The following is a 19,059-nucleotide window of genomic DNA, read 5'->3' as shown; positions in this document are numbered from 1 at the left end:
TGGCAGAACGGAGGAGATTGTTTATCCCCTTTTGGAACCGGATGGTTGTCCTCTTCTGAAGAGTGTTCGCTCTAATCACTGCTGCCACTGCCACCCATGCTGGATTAGTGATCTTGCTGGCAAGCGTTTTGCTCAGAACCTGGGCGTATCAGACCAGGGTGAGCCTCCATTTTATCAAGCAGTCGCCCCTGGGAGATATCGGAGAACCAGGGTGCAGAATGTTTCCTGGATCTGGCAGCCCAGTGACCTCTGAAGGGTGGGAGCCTTTAAATGTGGCACCCAGATCTTTGAAATGCTGAGGTGATAGTGGGACAGGTGAATCAGTGGCCGCCTGCCAACTATTAGGCATGGAACCAATGCCTACCAAGTCCTCCACAATGTGGCAAAATATGCTGCCATTGCAATCGGCAGATTCAACACTGCTTTCCACGCCAAGTGTTGGACTTTGCTGATATCGGAGACGATTATGCCCTCGTAGTTTGGGCATTGGAACAACAATTGGAATTCTCATTTTCCTGGAAAATGTTATCATTATAACATATTTATGCAGTATTAAATAATTCCCAAAATAATAGTTCCAGTTCTCCTCCCACACCTAGTGGTGTACTAAGACAAATTATTGTCTATTTTCATAGCTAGTTATTGTTGGAACAGGTCACTAGTCTGTTGCCAAAGATTTACAGATTTTGGGGGCGTCACTCCGCATCAAGCATGGCTCACCAGGAAACTCTCCTGCTCTTAATGCCTGCCATTGGTATGTGTTGGAAGGATTTTGCAGGTTGATTCTGAACCTGTTTGGCCGCATTATGACCACAACCACATTATGATTGTTCATGCAATCCTGGGGTGGGACTCAAACCTGGAACTGCTGTTTTCAGAGGCAAGGACATCACTCACTCCATCACAAGCACAAAAGTAATTTGAAACGAATACCACTGACGTCTACTGTTAACATGCCTTACCTGAAAGAGCGAACTCTACAGTTTTGGAATGTTTTTTTGATCGTGCTGCTAGTAAATAGCCTGTTCAACTGCAGGAAAATAACAATCACACTTTTAGAGACAAATGTAGTATAATTAGTCAAAATGCATATTTCTAATAAGTAACTTGTTGACTGACCTGATAAGCAGTAATTTTTGATGCAGATTTGTAGAGAGCAGAATTAGAGGACTGCAGGTTTGCTGTCGGGGCTAGGTTGGTGATAATGAAAGTCACGTTAAACTCAAAGGGTTTTGTTTGCAGCTTTGGCGTTGTCGCAGGTGGCGGTATCGCTATTCAGAGAGACAAAAATGCATTAAAATTGAGAATCAAACATCTCTGCGATTGCATCATCTGTATTAAGGACACTGTGACAAAATAAATCAAAAATGTAGAAACTATCACTAAATAGTTCCAGCTGAAGTTGGGGGCTTTTTCGGGTTTGGTGAAGCCATTCATTCAAAGGACTTAAGAACGTAAGAAATAGGAGCAGGAGCATCCTATTTCTTAGATGACCCCTCGAGCCTGCCCCGCCATTCAATAAGATCATGGCTGATCTGAAAGCGGTTCAGTTCCACTTACCACCTCCTCCCCCATAACCCTTAATTCCCTTATTGATCAGCAATCTATCTACCTGTGACTTAAACATATTCAACGAGGTAGCCTCCACTGCTTCAATGGGCAGAGAATCCCAGAGATTCACTACCCTCTGAGAGAAGAAGTTCCTCCTCAACTCTGTTCTAAACTGACTCCCCCTTATTTTGAGGCTGCACCCTCTAGTTCTTGTTTCCTTCCTAAGTGGAAAGAATCTCTCTGCTTCTACCCTATCTAGCCCCTTCATTATCTTATATGTCTCTATAAGATCACCCCTCAGCCTTCTAAACTCCAAGGAGTACAGGCCCAATCTACTGAATCTCTCCTCATAAACTAACCCCCTCATCTCCGGTATCAACCTGGTGCACCTTCTTACACAGCAGTATTCACCAACGTGCAGTTGGACAAAACTGATCATGCTTGGTGATCCTGCAACAGTTTTCTTATTGATATAAAAATTGTCCTGACCTTGTTGAAGCTCTTACTGACTTGGAGTCTTATGCTTTTTAAAGTCTGGGCATTGTGTCTGTTTCCATAAACAGCCTGCTGCTCCTATTCCAGTTACTTCCAGCTCCGTATCAGTCCATCTGTATGACTCGTATAAAGACTCAATTCCTACCTAAGCTCAATGGACCTTTGGCTCACTAAGTTTTCTGTCTAGCCAGCTACGATTCCCATGGTGGACAAGATGGGAAAATATCGGCCTCACAGCGCATATAGAATCCATGGATGAAACTTCAAAAATGTTCAATTCCAAGAGTAGAATTAAAATTAGGAAAAACTAGTAGCTCTGGACAGGAAATGCCCTAAATGGATGGCATGGTGGCACAGTGGTTAACACTGCTGCCTCACAGCACCAGGGACCCAGGTTCGATTCCTGGCTTGGGTGACTGTGTGTTTGTGTGGAGTTTGCACATTCTCCCTCTGTCAGTGTGGGTTTCCTCCGGGTGCTCCGGTTTCCTCCAAAGAAGTGCAGGTTAGGTGGATTGGCCATGGTAAATTGACCCATAATGTCAGGGGGATGAGCAGGGTAAATACATGGGGTTAGGGCCAAGGTGGATTGTGGTTGGTGCAGATCTGATGGGCTGAATGGCCTCCTTCTGCTCGGTAGGGATTGTGTGATATGTTTGACAATACATCTTCAAGAAAGAGTTTCCTTAGCTTTACTACTGTAATAAAAGGAAATGTTAAAGATTCAAAATTTTCAAATTGTACTCACTGATTGAAGGGATAGATTCATGGTAACCTGAAAAATCAAAGATGTGTTTTGAGATTAGGTGGAAAGTTATCATTAAACTGTGAAATATTTGGTTTAATCGTCATCAATTGTTATCAGATTAGTGCAGTGTGTTGATAGAATGGAATGTAACAAGATAAGCATCTCCTCTAAATACTAAATACCATTCACGTAGAGGCTGTTATTGTCCAGTGAATATATTCCCAGGGTGGAAATGCTCTTTGTCTTGTCTCTGAACACATGGTACACAGTCACTTTATTAACTTCCTGAGGATCAGAATCATTGCTGAAAGTGCAGACTGCATCAACACTGGTGCCCTCAGCATTTGCCGGACTGTGAAATAAACACGTACAAAAAAAGTGAGTCCCAAGAAAACAAAATTTGAAACTCTTAGAAAAGCCCTAAACTTTCATGGGTGTGTGAGCAAATGTTTGAAAGCACTGGGGTAGAGTCTCCTTAATCTGGTGTGTCCAAATGTACATCAGCTGTGCACTAAAGCGATTGTGTTTAATGTAAATGGGATTTAATAGTACTAATTGACTACCCTGTACATTGAGGTTCCTTTATCCAGGGATATTTTTATTTGTTTAAAATGTTGCATGAATTGCCTGTGGTATTTGTATTCACAATGGCACCAACACAGTTTTGGCCTATTTCTAAAATTGTCCCTATTCACTTATGGAGCTGAACGCCATTTATGGGTACAAATTGTTCTTCTTTTTCAAGTAGCATCCTTGATTATTCAGGGGCACTTAACCATGGCTTTCTATGGGGTAGGGTACAGAGGCAGGCCCCATATCTATCTCAGCAGTAATGGGGAATTGAATTCCATACTTATAGGGAGGGATTTTTTGGCTGCGCTGGCCCCAAAACTGGAAAATCCCGCCTGAGGTCAATGAACCTTTGCATGGTTCCACCCCCCACCCCGTCTGCTATGTTTCCCATGGTGGGCGGGTGGAATTAGAAAATCAATTCGGAACCACACACCAACCATTTGGCCAACTGGGTTAATAAGCTATGGAGGCAGAAGCATGTTAACTGCCTGGACCCACAACACCAGGGTACACAGCAGCACTGACCTCACTAAGGTGCAACGTAAATGGTATTTTCTTCAACGTGAGTTGTGTCTTTACCACGAAGAAGACTGTTGCTCAGGAGAAACAGCAACATTCGGTGCTATCAATCATCTAATATTGGCACTTAACCACCTATAAAGTTCAAATGCTTTGAACAATAGAAAAGCAAGTTTCTCAAGGAGGATACAATGTTATGTGACTCCTGTCAAACCTTACGTTACATTAGCTTGTGGAAATCATAGAAATCAAAAGTGGCATGGTGCTTAGCACTGCTGCCTCACAGCTCTAGGGGCGCCAGTTCAATTCCAGCCTTGGGTGACTGCCCGTGTGGAGTTTGTACATTCTCCCTGTGTCTGCATGGATTTTCTTCCGGTTTCCTCCCACAGTCCAAAGATGTGCGGATTAGGTGGATTGGCCATGCTAAATTGCCCCTTAATTTCCCAAGATGTGTAGGTTGGATGGATTAGCCATAGAAATATATGGTGTTATGGGGATAGGGTGGGGGAAAAGGGCTTTGGCAATATTCTGTCTGAGAGTAAGTGCAGACTCAATGGGTCAAGTGAGCTCTTCTGCACTGTAGGGATTCTATGTTTATTCCTGAGATTGATTACAATATAGTCAAAATTGCAACTCCTCCATGTGTCTGACTCTGCACAAGAATCTATAACCTATTGGTGTTTTGGGTCTTTGCAGAGGACAATCTGTCTCTTTAAGCAGTCAGTTAAATTCCACAACCCAAAGTGTTTGGTGTGCTATAGAAAAACATTGATGTTAGAAGCAATTACAGAAATCTAACAAAAACACATAATTATTGAGACAACAATTGGAGTTCTGCAGAACAACTGGATTGTTTTACATATTATAGCATTTATGGAATACTAACTAATTTACGAAACATTAAAGAAACCTTGAAACAAATACTGCTGAAGTTTAATGTCATGATGTGGGTATGCCGGCGTTGGACTGGCATAAACACAGTAAAAAGTCTGACAACACCAGGTTTTAGTCCAACCTATTTATATTTCAAATAAATAGGTTGGACTAAAACCTGGTGTTGTCAGACTTTTTACGAAGTTTAATGTCAACATTCCTTACCTGAAAGAGCGAACTCTACAGTTTTGGAATGTTCTTTTGATCTTGCTGCTAGTAAAAACTCCGTTCAACTGAAGAAAAGTAACAATCACACTGTTAGAGCCAAATATGGTGTAATTTTAAAAATGTATTAATAAGTAAGTTGTTGACTGACCTGATAGGCAATGATTGCTGATGCGGATTTGTGCAGTACAGAATTTGGGGACTGCAAGTTTGCTGTTGGGGCCAGGTTGGTAATTATAAAAGTTACATTAAACTCAAAGGGTTTTGTTTGCAGCTTTGGAGTTGTCACAGGTGACGCTATCGCTATTCAGAGAGAAAAAATGCATTAAAATTTGAGAATTAAACACCACTGCGACTGCATCATTTGCATTAATGACAGTGAGACAAAGTAAATGAAAAATATGGAATGATTTCAGAATAGTTGAAGCTGGAGTTAAGTTTCTTTTTCAGATTTGGTGATGCCATTCATTCAAAGGACTATGTAGTAATATCTGCTGTCACGTATGCAATTGGGCAAAAGCTTATAAAACCCGATGATCTTGCAACCGTTTTCTCATCTATATAAAAAATTTGTCCTGGTTTTGTTGAAGCTCTTACTAACTTGGATTCTCCTGCTTTTTTAAATTAGGGCTATGTGTAAATACAGACTGGTATTCTAAGTACGGACTACTGCTCCTTTTCTAGTTGCTCACAGCAACAGTCCATTTATTGGACTCACATAAGGAGACAGAAACCAGAATTCTCTGACCTCACCTGAGGTTGGGATTATCCAGTTCTGCTGCTGTGAATGGTGACTTGACTAAGTGCCAAATTATCGCTTGGCAGCAGTAGCGGGGTATACAAGACCACAGACTTCTGGCTAGGATGTCACATTACATACAGGATCTTTGGTTGAAACTTCAAAGATTTTCAATTCCAAGGGTGGAAATAAATTCTTTATTGAAATAAAAAAGAAACGTAGCCTTAAATGGGAAACATCCTAAATATGTTTGACAATGCATAAACCAGGCTAAGGTAAGAATTCCCTTAATTTTATCCATTGTGATAAAAGGAAATGTTAAAGAAATACAAATATCAAATTATACTCACTGGTTGAAGGGATAGATTCGTGGTAACCTGAAAAATGAAAGATGTGTTTTGTATCAATGAGGTCGGGTGGAAAGTTATTAAACTGTGAGATAAAATTCACAAATTTGGTTTAATCATTGTCAATGTTATCAGATTAATGCACTGTGTTGATAGAATAAAAGTGACAAGATAAGCAATCTCCTTTAAATGCTAAATACCATTCACGTAGAGGCTGTTATTGTCCAGTGAATATATTCCCAAGGTGGAGATGCTCTTTGTGTTGTCTCTGAACACATGGTACACAGTCACTTTATTAACTTCCTGAGGATTAGAATCATTGCTGAAAGTGCAGACAGCATCAACACTGGTGCCCTCAACAGTTGCCGGGCTGTGAAATAAACACACGTACAGAAAAGTGAGTCAGAAAACATATCTGAAACTCTGGTAAGAGCCCTACAGCAGAATCTTACAGCCGTTCACACTGGTGGGATTTTCTGGTCTCCTTGCAGTGAACGAGATTTAGCTGAGCATGAATGGCTGGTGAGATTGCATGGGTGCATGAGCAAATGTTTCAAAGTACTGGGACTGAAGATGTGCAATATGGGTGACATGGTGGCACAGTGTTTAGCATTGCTGCCTCACAGTGCCCAGAGGCCCAGGTTCGATTCCCGCTTGGGTTGCTGTCTGTGTGGAGTCTGCACCTTCTCCATGTGTCTCCATGGATTTCCTCCTGGTGTTCCGGTTTTCTCCCACAGTCCGAAAGACACGCTGTTAGATGCATTGGCCATGTTAAATTCTTCCCCAGTGTACCCGAACAGGCACTGGAGTGTGGCGAAGGGGGGATTTTCACAGTAACTTCATTGCAATGTTGACATAAGCCTACTTGTGGCACTAATAAATAAACTAAACTGAACAATGTGCCATATCTAAAATGTACAGCAGTTGTGTGTTAACATTGTAAGGTTTAAAATTAATGGAATTTAATCATATTAATTCTCTCTTGTATACATTGAAATTTCTCAATCCAGAGTATTTTTAATTAGTTAAAATGGTATATTAATTTTCAATTGTGTCAATTTGTTGATATTTACAGAACAGCCACACAGTTTTTCCCATGTTTCCAGAACCATATTTATTCTATTCATAAAGATGAAGACTATATGGGTGCAAAATTGTTCCTAGTCATAGTCTGCGACTTTCTGTCTACGTCATGCCAGTGGCAGAATGAGTTGGAATAGAGCTGGAAAATTATGGGTGGACTGGCTTAGAATGGTCTGTATCAGCGTGAAACCTCACACACCATTCTCGGACATAATTTGGTCCCCACCCAATAAGGGCAAGATCAGATAATGTGAGAATGTAATTGTGCAGCCTGGAATTTTCCAGCCATTCATCACGCCCCCACCACCAACCCCCCCTCCCCCACCCCCTTTAAATGAGAAAAGAGAATTTGGCGCTCAGCCAAATCTTCACTCTCTGCAGTGGGACTAGAGATTTCCAACTGCATGCAAGGTCAGAGAACGTAGCCTGCTGAGTCCATTCAAGACCGGATTTTCCCTGTTCCCGGGATTTTCCGACCCTCTGGCATAGCAGGAGCCTGGTCTGAATCACTAATGGTCTCCACAAATGGAGACCAGGCACGATGCCCCCCCCCGCCCCAGGACAGGGGGATCGGAAGCCATAGAAACCTCCAGTGGTTGGGTACGTGTCTGGGAATTACCCATTTGGCAGTGCCAGCCTGGTAGTGCCAACTCTGGCCTGATCATAGAGACAACGATCAAGATTACTAGAACATTTTACCATTTTACATTTACGTAATGTTAACTAATTTACTAAACATTCAAGTGACCTTGAAACAAATACTGAGGTTGAACATCAACATTCCTTACCTGAAAGTGCGAACCCTACAGTTTTGGAATGTTCTCTTGATATTGCTGTTAGTAAATAGATGGTTCAACTGAAGAAAAATAACAATCACACTTTTAGAGACAAATGCCATAAACTAATTAAAACACATATTGATAATTAAGTTGTTGACTGACCTGATAAGCAATGATATTTGATGCGGATTTGTGCAGTGCAGAATTAGGGGACTGCAAGTTTGCTGCTGGGGCCAGGTTGGTAATAATGAAAGTCACATTAAATTCATAAGGCTTTGTTTGCAGTTTTGGAGTTGTCACAGGTGGTGGTATCGCTATTCAGAGAGACAAAAATGCATTAAAATTGAGAATCAAAGATCTCTGTAATTGCATCATTTGTATTAAAAACAGCAGGACAAACTATATCTAAGATATGGAACCATCGCAGTTTGAACTAACAACATTGAGCTCAACTTTACAAGGCTTAGTGAGACCATTCTTTCAAAGGACTATCCAACATCCTTGTTCTATCACATGCACAATTAGATGCAAACTTTTCCTCCACTGAACATGCAGCTGTTTCTTATTTCTGCAAGAAATAGTCCTGATTGTTGAGTGTCTTATTGACTTGGAGTCTTCTGCTTGTTTTGATCTTGGGTTGCAGGTCTAAATGCGAGTACAGGACTAGTCCCTGCTCTTGTTCGCAGCTTAAGTATCGATCAGTTAGTTCACCTTTTAGGATGGTAATTAAAGTGTTAGATAAGAGTCTGCAAATGGATGTTATTTATATGGACTTCCAGAAGGATACCAAGAAGGTTTCACACAGGAGACTGTTAGCAAAAATAGGACAGCATTTAATTGGAGGTGACCCATTGAAATGGATAGATAATTAGTGAGGAGGTAGGAGACAGATAATAGGTTTGTGCTCATTTTGACAAGATGTAACCTGTAGTGTCCCTGAGGGCATCGACTGGTGCCTCAGCTTTTCACAAACTGGTGACTTGGGCAAGTGAGTTAAAACCTGTATATCCAAGTTTGTTGATGACATTAGGAGGCATTTTCCTTTCATTTGTCTTTTTCTCTTCTCCGGTTCCCATTTATCTACTTTAATATTGGTATAGGACCATCTATAGCTTCCAATCACTCATCAACTACACACAATTGTTCAATGACAGTGAATCAGTGCCTAAGGTGGACTCTTGTCCACTGCACCCCCACTACCCCACTCACAGCCCATTGCAAATTAACTGATGAGTTTGCACCTTGACACAGAATTGGCAGCACGGTAGCACAGTGGTTAGTACTGCTGTTTCACAGCTCCAGGGACCCGGGTTCAATTTCAGCCTCAGGTCACTGTCTGTGGAAAAACCTACAAGTTATCCCCATGTCTGCTCTGGTTTCCTCCCACAGTCCAAAGATGTGCAGGTTAGGTCGATTGGCCATGTTAAATTTCCCCTTAGTGTCCCAAGATGTGCAGGTTAGGGAGATTAATGGAGGTAAATACTTGGGGTTTCGGGGTTAGGGCAGGGGAAAGAGTTTGAGTAAGATAATCTGTAACAGAGTCGGTGCAGGCTTGATGGGCCAAATAGCCTCTTCTGCACTGTAGGATTCAATGATACACGCTCACACAGCTACAAGGGGAGGCTCTATCGACCCTATGTGAAAAGCTGGCACCCCAGCCTACTGCTAAGTACCCATCTCCAAGCGGTTAAACTGTTTCCTGTCACATTGAGAAACAGGAGGCCAGCTGTAAAATCCCAGGAGGTGTTCTTAATTTTTGGTTAATAAGGCCAGTAATGAGCCTGGCTGCCTGGTCATCTCATAGCGGTGAGTATATTTTGCTGACCTCCAGAACTGTGTTGGCCAAAACAGCCGATGACGGGTATTGATTTGGGAAACCAGTTTGCCAACCAGCAGTATAATCCTGGGGCCTGAAATCCATTTCCATTCCCCCACCACAACAAGATTTGGAAATTCAGTCCTGAATCCCTTTTAAAACCTTCAAAATGTTTCTCAACAGAAATTAAAATGATGCATCGTTTGTAACTGGGAAACATTAACCCCACCCCCCAATAACCTGGGGAAATTAATGTGGAGTCTATTTTTCTACTCTACACTGTAATAAAATAAAATATGTGGAGATGCCAGTGTTGGACTGGGGTGAACAAGATGAGAGATCACAGGGCAGAACGGTGGCATAGTGGTTAGCACTGCTACCTCACAGTGCCATGGAACCGAGTTCAATTCCTAGCTTGAGTCACTGTCTGTGTGGAGTTTGCACTTTCACATTCTCTCCCCCCACCATGTCTCCATGGGTTTCCTCTGGGTGCTCTGATTTCCTCCCACACTCCAAAGATGTGTGGGTTAGGTGGATTGGCCATGCTAAATTGCTCCTTAGTGTCAGGGGGGTGAGCTTGGTTAAATGCATGGGGTTATTGGGGTAGGGCCTGGGTGGGATTGTGTTCGGTGCCAACTCGATGGGCTGAATGGCCTCCGTCTGCATTGTAGGAGTCTATGATTCTATGACATGACACCAGGTTATAGTCCAACAGGTCTATTTGAAATCACAAGCTTACAGAGTGCTGCTCCTTCATCAGGTGAACTTCACCTGATGAAGGAACAACACTGCGAAAGTTTGTGATTTCAAATAAACCTGTTGGACTATAACCTGGTGTCATGTGACTATTCAGCTTGTAATAAAAGAAAATTATAAGGAAAGAAAGTGGAAACAATACTCACTTGGTGAAAGGGCTGATTCATGGTAACCTGAAAAATCAATAGCATATGTTTTGTATGTGATGAGCCCAGTGGAAACCCATCATTAAAGAGTGAAATTCAGAGCTTTAGTTCTTTCATTTCAAGGTGGATATTGTGAGAGACTAAGACCTCACCTTATATACTTCTATAAAAAATATATAGACATTCTTATAGCTCTTAAACTTTAAAACTGAACAAGAGCCTCAAAATGTCTGAACCAATGTCTATGATCCCTGAACTAAAGAAGTCCTATCTGCAGTTTCAGGAAACCTTGCACCTCATTATCTCTGAGGAGTCGCTCACGACCAAGTGTGGACTGCACAGCCTGACTTCAAAAAGACCATCAGCATTTGATAACCAAGGCTAGCCAGAAGGGGACTGATGATCTGCTCAGTCAAAAGGCCCAATAACCTCTCTTTCAATTTGTAATGGATGAGATATTTAGCAACTTTTGAAACCTAGCTACATTCTAAACAATTGATACACATCCTTTGTTGGACATTGGGTAGAGAAGTGAGGGTGGTATCACTCTCTGGCTTGTTGAATAAGTTAATATTGCCTTGCTGAGCCGAAGAACTCGGTCTGCTATTTGTCAATTTACCAGTGGCCTCACAGGTAAGGAGCTCTGCCCATATGGAATACCTGGTTCCATCTACACTGCTTCTGCTGGAAATTCTCCATCACCCCCATCTCTGAGTATGTCCACCTCATCTTGTGAAGTCAGCACCAGTAAAAACATGAATTATACAGCATTGTTTTTTTCAGTCTGCTGAACTCCATGAGGGATGCCTCATTGGTCTTTAATTCAGGACTCTGGAATCTGTTTTGAGTGCATGCAAATAAACTAACCCTTTGAGTTCATCCTGTCTTAAATTTGCTGTGGGGTTTTTAACAGAAAATGAAATCAAACATAAATGAGGGGGAGAAAATATGCTACTGCCCATAAAGCAGGAAAGAAATCAAAACTCTTTTCTATTTAGGGCTGGGTGATGAGAGAGGAATTCAGTGCTGCTTAAATGAACCCTCATCTTGCCCATAAGTAAGTTATTAACTCATTCACACTGTTGAAATAAAATCTGACTGCTCAAAGTATCTAATTCAAAATGCTAAATACCATTTACATAGAGGCTGTCATTATCCAGTAAATATATTCCTAAAGTGGTGATGTTCTCCGTGTTGTCTCTGAACACATGGTACACAGTGACTTTATCAGCTGCAGAATCATTAGTGAAAGTACAGACTGCATACACACTGGTGTCATCACCGTTAGCTGGGCTGTAAAAACAAAAGACATACAGAAAGTGAATCAGATGGCATGACACCTTTAGGAGAGTGTAGGAGGGTGAGGACAGACTGGGAGGATCAATTAAAATGACAGGCAACCTGCCTGGCAGGGTCACACTTTCAGGGTGAACAGAGGTGTTCTGCAAAGCAGTCACACAATTTGCATTTGGTCTCTTTATTGTGGAGGATTGTGAACCACAAATATAGTATACTAAAATTGAAAGTACATGTTATTGTTGTGTATGCGCAACCTGAAGTGGTCTCCGTGACTAATCATGCAATTGACTGATTTTTGATGGAAGAAGGCATTTGATTCACTGAAATTGCAATGATCCCCTTCCCCAGTAAATAAATCCAAGTTGAATCAATCATTGTTTTCAAAAGACTGCATCTGCTCTCCATTGCATAGTAGAATTGTAGAATCTCTACAGTGCAGAAGGAGGCCATTTAGTCCATTGAGCCAGCACTGACAACAATCCCACCTAAGTTCTATCCGATCTAAGTGACCCCATGGATTTACCCTGCTAGCTCCCCTGACATTAAGTATCATGCCTGCTCTCCATCACTGAGTACCAGTGTATAACAAATGTCAAAGAGATTAGAGAAGAAAAGATGAAAGGAAATTAGCTGTATGTCTACAATTTCAAAAGCCATTCTGATGTAATAATAATGGTGACTGAAACACACTACTATAAAACAAATAAGAAATAAGAGTGACACGATGGAACCTGGGTTAGATTCTGGCCTCAGGTGACTGTGTGGAATTTGCATGTTCTCTCTGTGTCTGCGTGGGTTTCCTCCAGGTGTGCCAGTTTCCTCCCACACTCCAAAAATGAGCAGATTAGGTAGATTGGCCATGCTAAACTGCCCCCTTGTGTTCAAAGATGTGTAGGTTGGGGGATTAGTGAGGTAAATAGGTTGGGTTACGGGAATAGGGCCTGGCTAAGATGCTGTCAGAGAGTCAGTGTATATTTGATGGACTGAAGGGCCTCTTTTTGCCCTGCAGGGGTTCTATGGATTCTATGAAATAAAAGCATTGGCCAATATTCAATGATATGCAAACCATTCATTCAGCGTTTCTCTATGATTGGCACATTGTAAAGCTTTAGCAATTTTAAACCTCTTTATATGGTTCAACAAATGACTAATTACTTAGCCTTCTACGATGCTGATTTATATTTATAATTGATATTCATAAGCAGTTTGATATTTTTATTTCTTTATTCATTCATGAAATGTGGGCATCACTGGCAACTCCAGTATGTAATATCCATCTCTAATTGCTCAAGAGAAGCTGGTGGTCAGCTGCCTTCTTGAACCACTGCAGTTCATGTGGAGCAGGTACATCTATGGTAGAGAGGGAGTTCCAGGATTTTGACTGGTTACAGTGAAGGAACATGAAGTATATTTCCAAGTCAGAATAATGCGCGACTTGGACTGGGACTTGCAAGTAACTGGTGATGTTCCCAGATGCCTATCAGCCTTATATTTCTAGATAGTGGATCTTGAGGTTTGGAACGTGTTGTTCAAGGAGCCTTAGTGACTTGCTGCAGTGCATCTTGCAACAGTGTAATATCCTCACCTGAAGGAAACAACCTTGCAGCTTGAAAATTTGGCACTAATTTTGCTCTTGTCGTACAGGGCAGTGAGCTGCAATAAATTCACAAACACAGTGTTTGAGAAAGGTGATCACAATGATTGCTAAAATCATTTTATTAATAATTTTCTTTAGAAACATAGAAAAGCTACCGCACAAACAGGCCCTTCGGCCCACAAGTTGCGCCGAACATGTCCCTTCCTACTAGGCATACCTATAACCCTCTATCTTACTAAGTTCCATGTACTTATCCAAAAGTCTCTGAAAAGACCCTATCAAGTCCACCTCTACCACCACTGCTGGCAACCGATTCCATGCACCCATCACCCTCTGACTGAAAAACTTATCCCTGATATCTCCTCTGTACCTACTCCCCAACATCCTAAACCTGTGTCCTCTTGTGGCAACCATTTCAGCCCTGGGAAAAATCCTCTGAGAATCCACTCGATCAATACCTCTCACCTTATACACCTCTATCAGGTCCCCTCTCATCCTTCGTCTCTCTAAGGATAAAAGACCGAGCTCTCTCAACCTATCCTCATAAGGCATACCACCAAATCCAGGCAACATCCTTGTAAATCTCCTCTGCACCCTTTCTAAGGCTTCCACATCCTTTCTGTAATGAGGCAACCAGAACTGAGCACAATACTCCAAGTGGAGTCTGACCAGGGTCTTCAGCTGCAGCGTTATTTCCTGGCTCCTAAACTCAATTCCTCGTTTGATGAATGCCAGTACACCATACGCCTTCTTAACCACAGCCGCTACCTGCAAATCTGCTTTGAGAGTCCTATGAACCCGGACCCCAAGATCCTTCTGATCTTCCAAACTGCCAAGAGTCTTATCCTTAATATTAGAATCTATCATACTATTTGACCTGCCAAAATGAATCATCACACACTTATCTGGGTTGAAGTCCATCTGCCACTTCTTCGCCCAGTCTTGCATCCTATCAATGTCTCTTTAATCATTATCACAGCACTATCTTTTCTGGAAAGGAATCATTTTTTGTATGATAGTATAAACAATATGGTTACCTGGTGAGAAATAATTTTTGATGCAGATTTGTACAGCAAAGAACTGGAATCTAGTAGGCTTTGTGTGAACTCTAAGTCAGTGATAACAAAGGTTACATTGAATTCAATGGACTTCACTCCCGGACTTGAAGCTTGTGTTGTCACAGATGGTGGTTTTGCTAATGGGAGACAAAAAGAAAATGTCAGACTGAGAATACAGCAACTGTATTAACACCATGTGATGTGAGCCAAAATATACAGGGCAGCATAGTGGCGCAGTGGTTAGCGGTGATATAGGGCTGGATTTTTTAGGGCATCAGACACCCACAGCAAACTAATGCTGGAAACAATCTAATGGCCAGTAACTCTGTAGTCCATTCAGTGCCAGCTGTGAGCAATATCACTTATGGAACTAAAGGCAAACCCATCACAAACTAAGTGACCATAGGTAAGTCCAGAGGTAGGAGTCTTGGCAATGCGAGGCAGGGGCAGAGGGGGACAGATTCAAGAGACCAGACAAGAGGGTTAAAAGAGAAGGGGGAGGAAGCAATGACATTAGTTTGGGGGTGCAGAAGACGTCCAGAAGATGGTTCACACCCTTGTCTGACATGAGCCTACGCAGTTAATATTGCTGAGACATCCTGCATGGCATGGGTCTCTTCCTGTTTTGTTGTAAAGTACCAGTGAGAACAGGACGAGGACATGATGTGTCGATTCATTGGCCACTAAAGGTATTCAATAGGACCAAAGGAGGAAATCTCCCAATGTGTCGCCTACCCTTCCCTAAGGAAAGGCTACGCTATGGGAAGGCTACACACCCCATGCCTTCACATCTGCTGCTGGGAGAGTGTAAAATTCAACCATGGAATGTCAGATTGTGGTTGCAGGTCTGGTTGTCAGCAGCATCTGCTGTTCCTATTCTAGTTACATACACATTTAGCGTTGGCATATTAAAATTCCTCATCTCAAGAATTCGGGTTGCAAGAGGAAGCAAACAACATTTAGTTGAACCATTACTGGTTCACAGTTTCAGATGTGCAACAAGCAATTAAAGAAGAAAAGGACTGGCGCACGTGCCCCAAGACCGGAAATTCCCACCCGAGCTTTAAATGATCCACGAAATTTCCTGTCTCACCCGCTACAATTCCCGCATCGGGCAAAACAGGAGATTTTCGGTCATTGTATTTCTGATAATGTGTTTTTTTTTGATAATATATGAAGAGGTATCAGTAAAGAATTTGCTTTAAAGAAATACTCACTGGGTAAAGGAGTCTGTTTATTGTAACCTGAAAAATTAGTAACATGTTTTGGGTGAAATGCATCAATTGAAAAGTTATCAATAAAGACTGGAATTAATGCAGGATTTTAAAAAAAGTAACAAGTTCAATCATTTAAATAGATACATTTTTAATGCACAATACCATTTACGTAGAGGCTGTTGCTGTCCAGTGAATACATTCCTAAGGTGGAGATGTTCTTTGTGTTGTCTCTAAATGCATGGTACACAGTAACTTTGTTAACCTCCTGAGGATCAGAATCATTTCTGAATGTGCAAATTGCAAACACACGGGTGTTAGCAATATCTGCCAGTCTGTTAAAACAAAATGTGTTAAGGGAGTTAACTAAATGACATGTTGTTCTGAACTTTTTATTGTGATTGACATCATTCTGCATTTCTTTAATTGAAGTTGCAAATATCAGCTGGGTTTTTGCACCCATGGCATAGGGGGGTGCAAAATCCTGTGAGAGGCCAGTGAGATACTTGCCGGTGAGATCTCGCAGTGTGATCATCCCCACTCTCCACCATTGACAAAACGAGGTTCACACACAGGTAGGTCAGGAATCTCCTTTCAATACATTTTCATCCCATTAGCATGCTTCCCCATTTCCCCCCACATTGCCATTTCCTCCCTTGCCGATGTGATGTCGTGTCAGCGAGGAGTACAACAGCAAAGTGAACCAGGTGACTGGAACTTGCTGGGCAGTTACAGGTATCTTTGGGGGGGGGGGGGGGGGGCAGAGAAACACATGGTCATGTAGTGCTCCCTTGCAGTGCCCTTTGCCAATGCCCACTGGCAGTGCTTTTTGGCATTGCACTCTGGCATTGCCTTCCTAGTCAGAAATAGTGAGAGGGTGCTGCGGCCAGTGTCATAGGGGTTCCTCTGGGGACCTCCACAGATGCGGTGTCCTGATATGCATTTGGAGGTGGGGGAGGGGTCCCATGTATTTGGGAAGGTGTGTGGGTCCTTGTGTACATGGAGGCAGAGTTCCCTGTGTGCGTTTGAGAGTATATTCATTTGTTTTATCAGACATTTCTATCTCTAGAAAACTTACATTTGATTTGATTTGATTTATTATTGTCACATTATTAGCATACAGTGAAAAGTATTGTTTTTTTAAATGCTATACATACAAAACATACTGTAAATTAGAGAAGGAAAGGAGAGAGTGCAGAATTAAGTGTTACAGTCATAACTAAGTTGTAGAGAAAAATCAACTTAATGCAAGGTAAATCTGTTCAAAAGTCTGACAGCAGCAGGGAAGAAGCTGTTCTTGAGTTGGTTGGTACGTGACTTTTATATCTTTGTCCCGAAGGAAGGGGATGGAAGAGAGAATGTTCTGGGTGCGAGGGGTCCTTAATTATGCTAGCTGGTACATTGACAGCTATTTCAGAGCCTGCCTTACCGGCATGAGAACATGGGCCATATGTCTAGAATTATTTTCTAACAACTGTGCATAATATGATGAGAAAAGCTGACTGTGCAGCCACTGAGCTGCACACTGCTTTGCCTCCTTGGTCCAGAACTAAGAAAAAAATAGGAAATTCCACTTATCCTGCATTCCAGAGTTTTAAATGAATACCAATCTATCACTGTTCTCAAAAGATCAGTTCAAAACAGGTCCTTGCCCTCCAGCACTATTTGTCAGGGTGAAATGAATATCAGAACAATGTAACACTAATGGTGAAGGAATTAGTTCCGCGGCTAAAACTTTAATTGCTATTCTAGTTAGCTAATGATGTGTGACTGAAACATACCAATGTAAAATAATTACAAACAGTATCAGGGAACGCACAATACATATAACATACAATACAACATGCAACAATACATATAACATACAGTCATTGAATGTTTCTCTACGTGCCATACATTGCGAGGCATTTACCAATTTTAAACATTTTCACATGGTTCGTAGAACTATTATCAACTTACCCTTCCATAATGCCTATTTATATTTACAAATTAATCATAATGCATATTTTCAACATAAAACAATGAAACAACTCACTTGAAGGAAGTGGTTCTACAACCTGAAAATCTTGCATTAACTTTGCTCTTGTTGTACAGGTCGGTGAGCTGCAATAAATTCACAATCATAGTGAGGGAGAAATCCTCAATGATTCGCAGAATAATTCAATCAGTCATTTTCTCCAATTAGCAATTACAAAAATGCACATTTGACTTATTGCATGCTAGCATAATTGTATTGGTTACCTGGTGAGAAATAATAGTTGAGGCAGAAATGTACAGCAAAGAACTGGGATCTTGTAGACTTTGAGTAAATGTCAAGTCAGTGATAACAAAGGTCACATTGAATTCAATGGGCTTCACACCCAGGCCTGGAGTTTGTGTTGTGGTCACAGTTGGTGGTATCGCTATTAGCAGACATAAGGAACATATTAGACTGAGAATAGACCAAGATGTGTCATTTGCAAGAGAACCAAAATACACACAAATCTACAAAAATCCTAATATCGGTTTTCCAGACCAGTGTTAGAAGTTGTGGAAATGCTGACAGTTATGCTTTCCCATTAGAAAACCCAATGTTTTCTACCACATCATCTGAGTAGGTACAGAACATGCAATGTCACTATATTGTTTCTCTGGTGATGAATTAAGTCCTCCTTACTCCTATGAGAGGAACGGTAATATGGAATCTTCTATACGGCTGGCAAGTTTGGTTTCAAATACAATGTGCTGCTTCTACTCTAGTTACACATACTGTTAACATCAATGTCTTAACGTTCGTCACATCAAAGAGAGGACACGACAGCCTAGACATGATATTTAGTTCAACTTCCACATTTTGTAAAACCCATATTTCAAAAAATTATTACACAGGAAATGCAAGGATGCACTAAATCTAAATGGGAACATTACATCTTCAATGATGTAGTATTATTTGACAATATATTGAAAGTGTCAGTAAAGAATTTGCTCTTTAATGTTTAATTCTGAAACCTGGGCCTGAATCGTTGGGTGCAAGTACCCAGTGGGCTCAGAAGTGGGCACGAAAAGCACTTTTAGGTTCAGTCAGCCCTAGAACGTGATTTCACACTGGACATAATTGTCTGATCCTATTTGCTTCATTTCTTTTCAAGTAATTCTCTGCTTTTATCTTACCCACAGCACTTCATGTATTATATAAAAGAAGGGCTCGTAAAGTGAACCATAATACTGGGAGACCTGGCCACGAAAAATAATGTGACTGTTCTGA

General features: G+C 41.4%; 1 protein-coding gene across 1 annotated transcript in view; it reads right to left on the bottom strand.

Moving 5' to 3' along the window:
- LOC145358911 (mucin-16-like) overlaps positions 1-19,059 on the bottom strand; it is a 62,654-nt gene that overhangs the window by 23,619 nt on the left and 19,976 nt on the right. Inside the window, exons 18-34 of the mRNA XM_080213288.1 lie at positions 18,057-18,217; positions 17,851-17,918; positions 15,981-16,150; positions 14,581-14,738; positions 13,532-13,599; positions 11,780-11,940; positions 10,648-10,674; positions 8,092-8,243; positions 7,939-8,006; positions 6,268-6,437; positions 6,071-6,097; positions 5,133-5,284; positions 4,982-5,049; positions 2,974-3,143; positions 2,792-2,818; positions 1,120-1,271; positions 963-1,030 (exon numbers count right to left, since the gene is read on the bottom strand). Of these exons, the coding sequence (XP_080069414.1) occupies positions 963-1,030; positions 1,120-1,271; positions 2,792-2,818; positions 2,974-3,143; positions 4,982-5,049; positions 5,133-5,284; positions 6,071-6,097; positions 6,268-6,437; positions 7,939-8,006; positions 8,092-8,243; positions 10,648-10,674; positions 11,780-11,940; positions 13,532-13,599; positions 14,581-14,738; positions 15,981-16,150; positions 17,851-17,918; positions 18,057-18,217 (1,867 nt within the window). The remainder of the gene's footprint in view (positions 1-962; positions 1,031-1,119; positions 1,272-2,791; positions 2,819-2,973; positions 3,144-4,981; positions 5,050-5,132; positions 5,285-6,070; positions 6,098-6,267; positions 6,438-7,938; positions 8,007-8,091; positions 8,244-10,647; positions 10,675-11,779; positions 11,941-13,531; positions 13,600-14,580; positions 14,739-15,980; positions 16,151-17,850; positions 17,919-18,056; positions 18,218-19,059) is intronic.

The sequence above is a fragment of the Carcharhinus amblyrhynchos genome, chromosome 26, assembly GCF_965287045.1.
Source record: "Carcharhinus amblyrhynchos chromosome 26, sCarAmb.v2.hapA, whole genome shotgun sequence".
Lineage (NCBI taxonomy): Eukaryota > Metazoa > Chordata > Chondrichthyes > Carcharhiniformes > Carcharhinidae > Carcharhinus > Carcharhinus amblyrhynchos.
The sequence above is the reverse complement of the archived record's forward strand: the minus strand, read 5'-3'. Positions and strand labels throughout refer to the sequence as shown.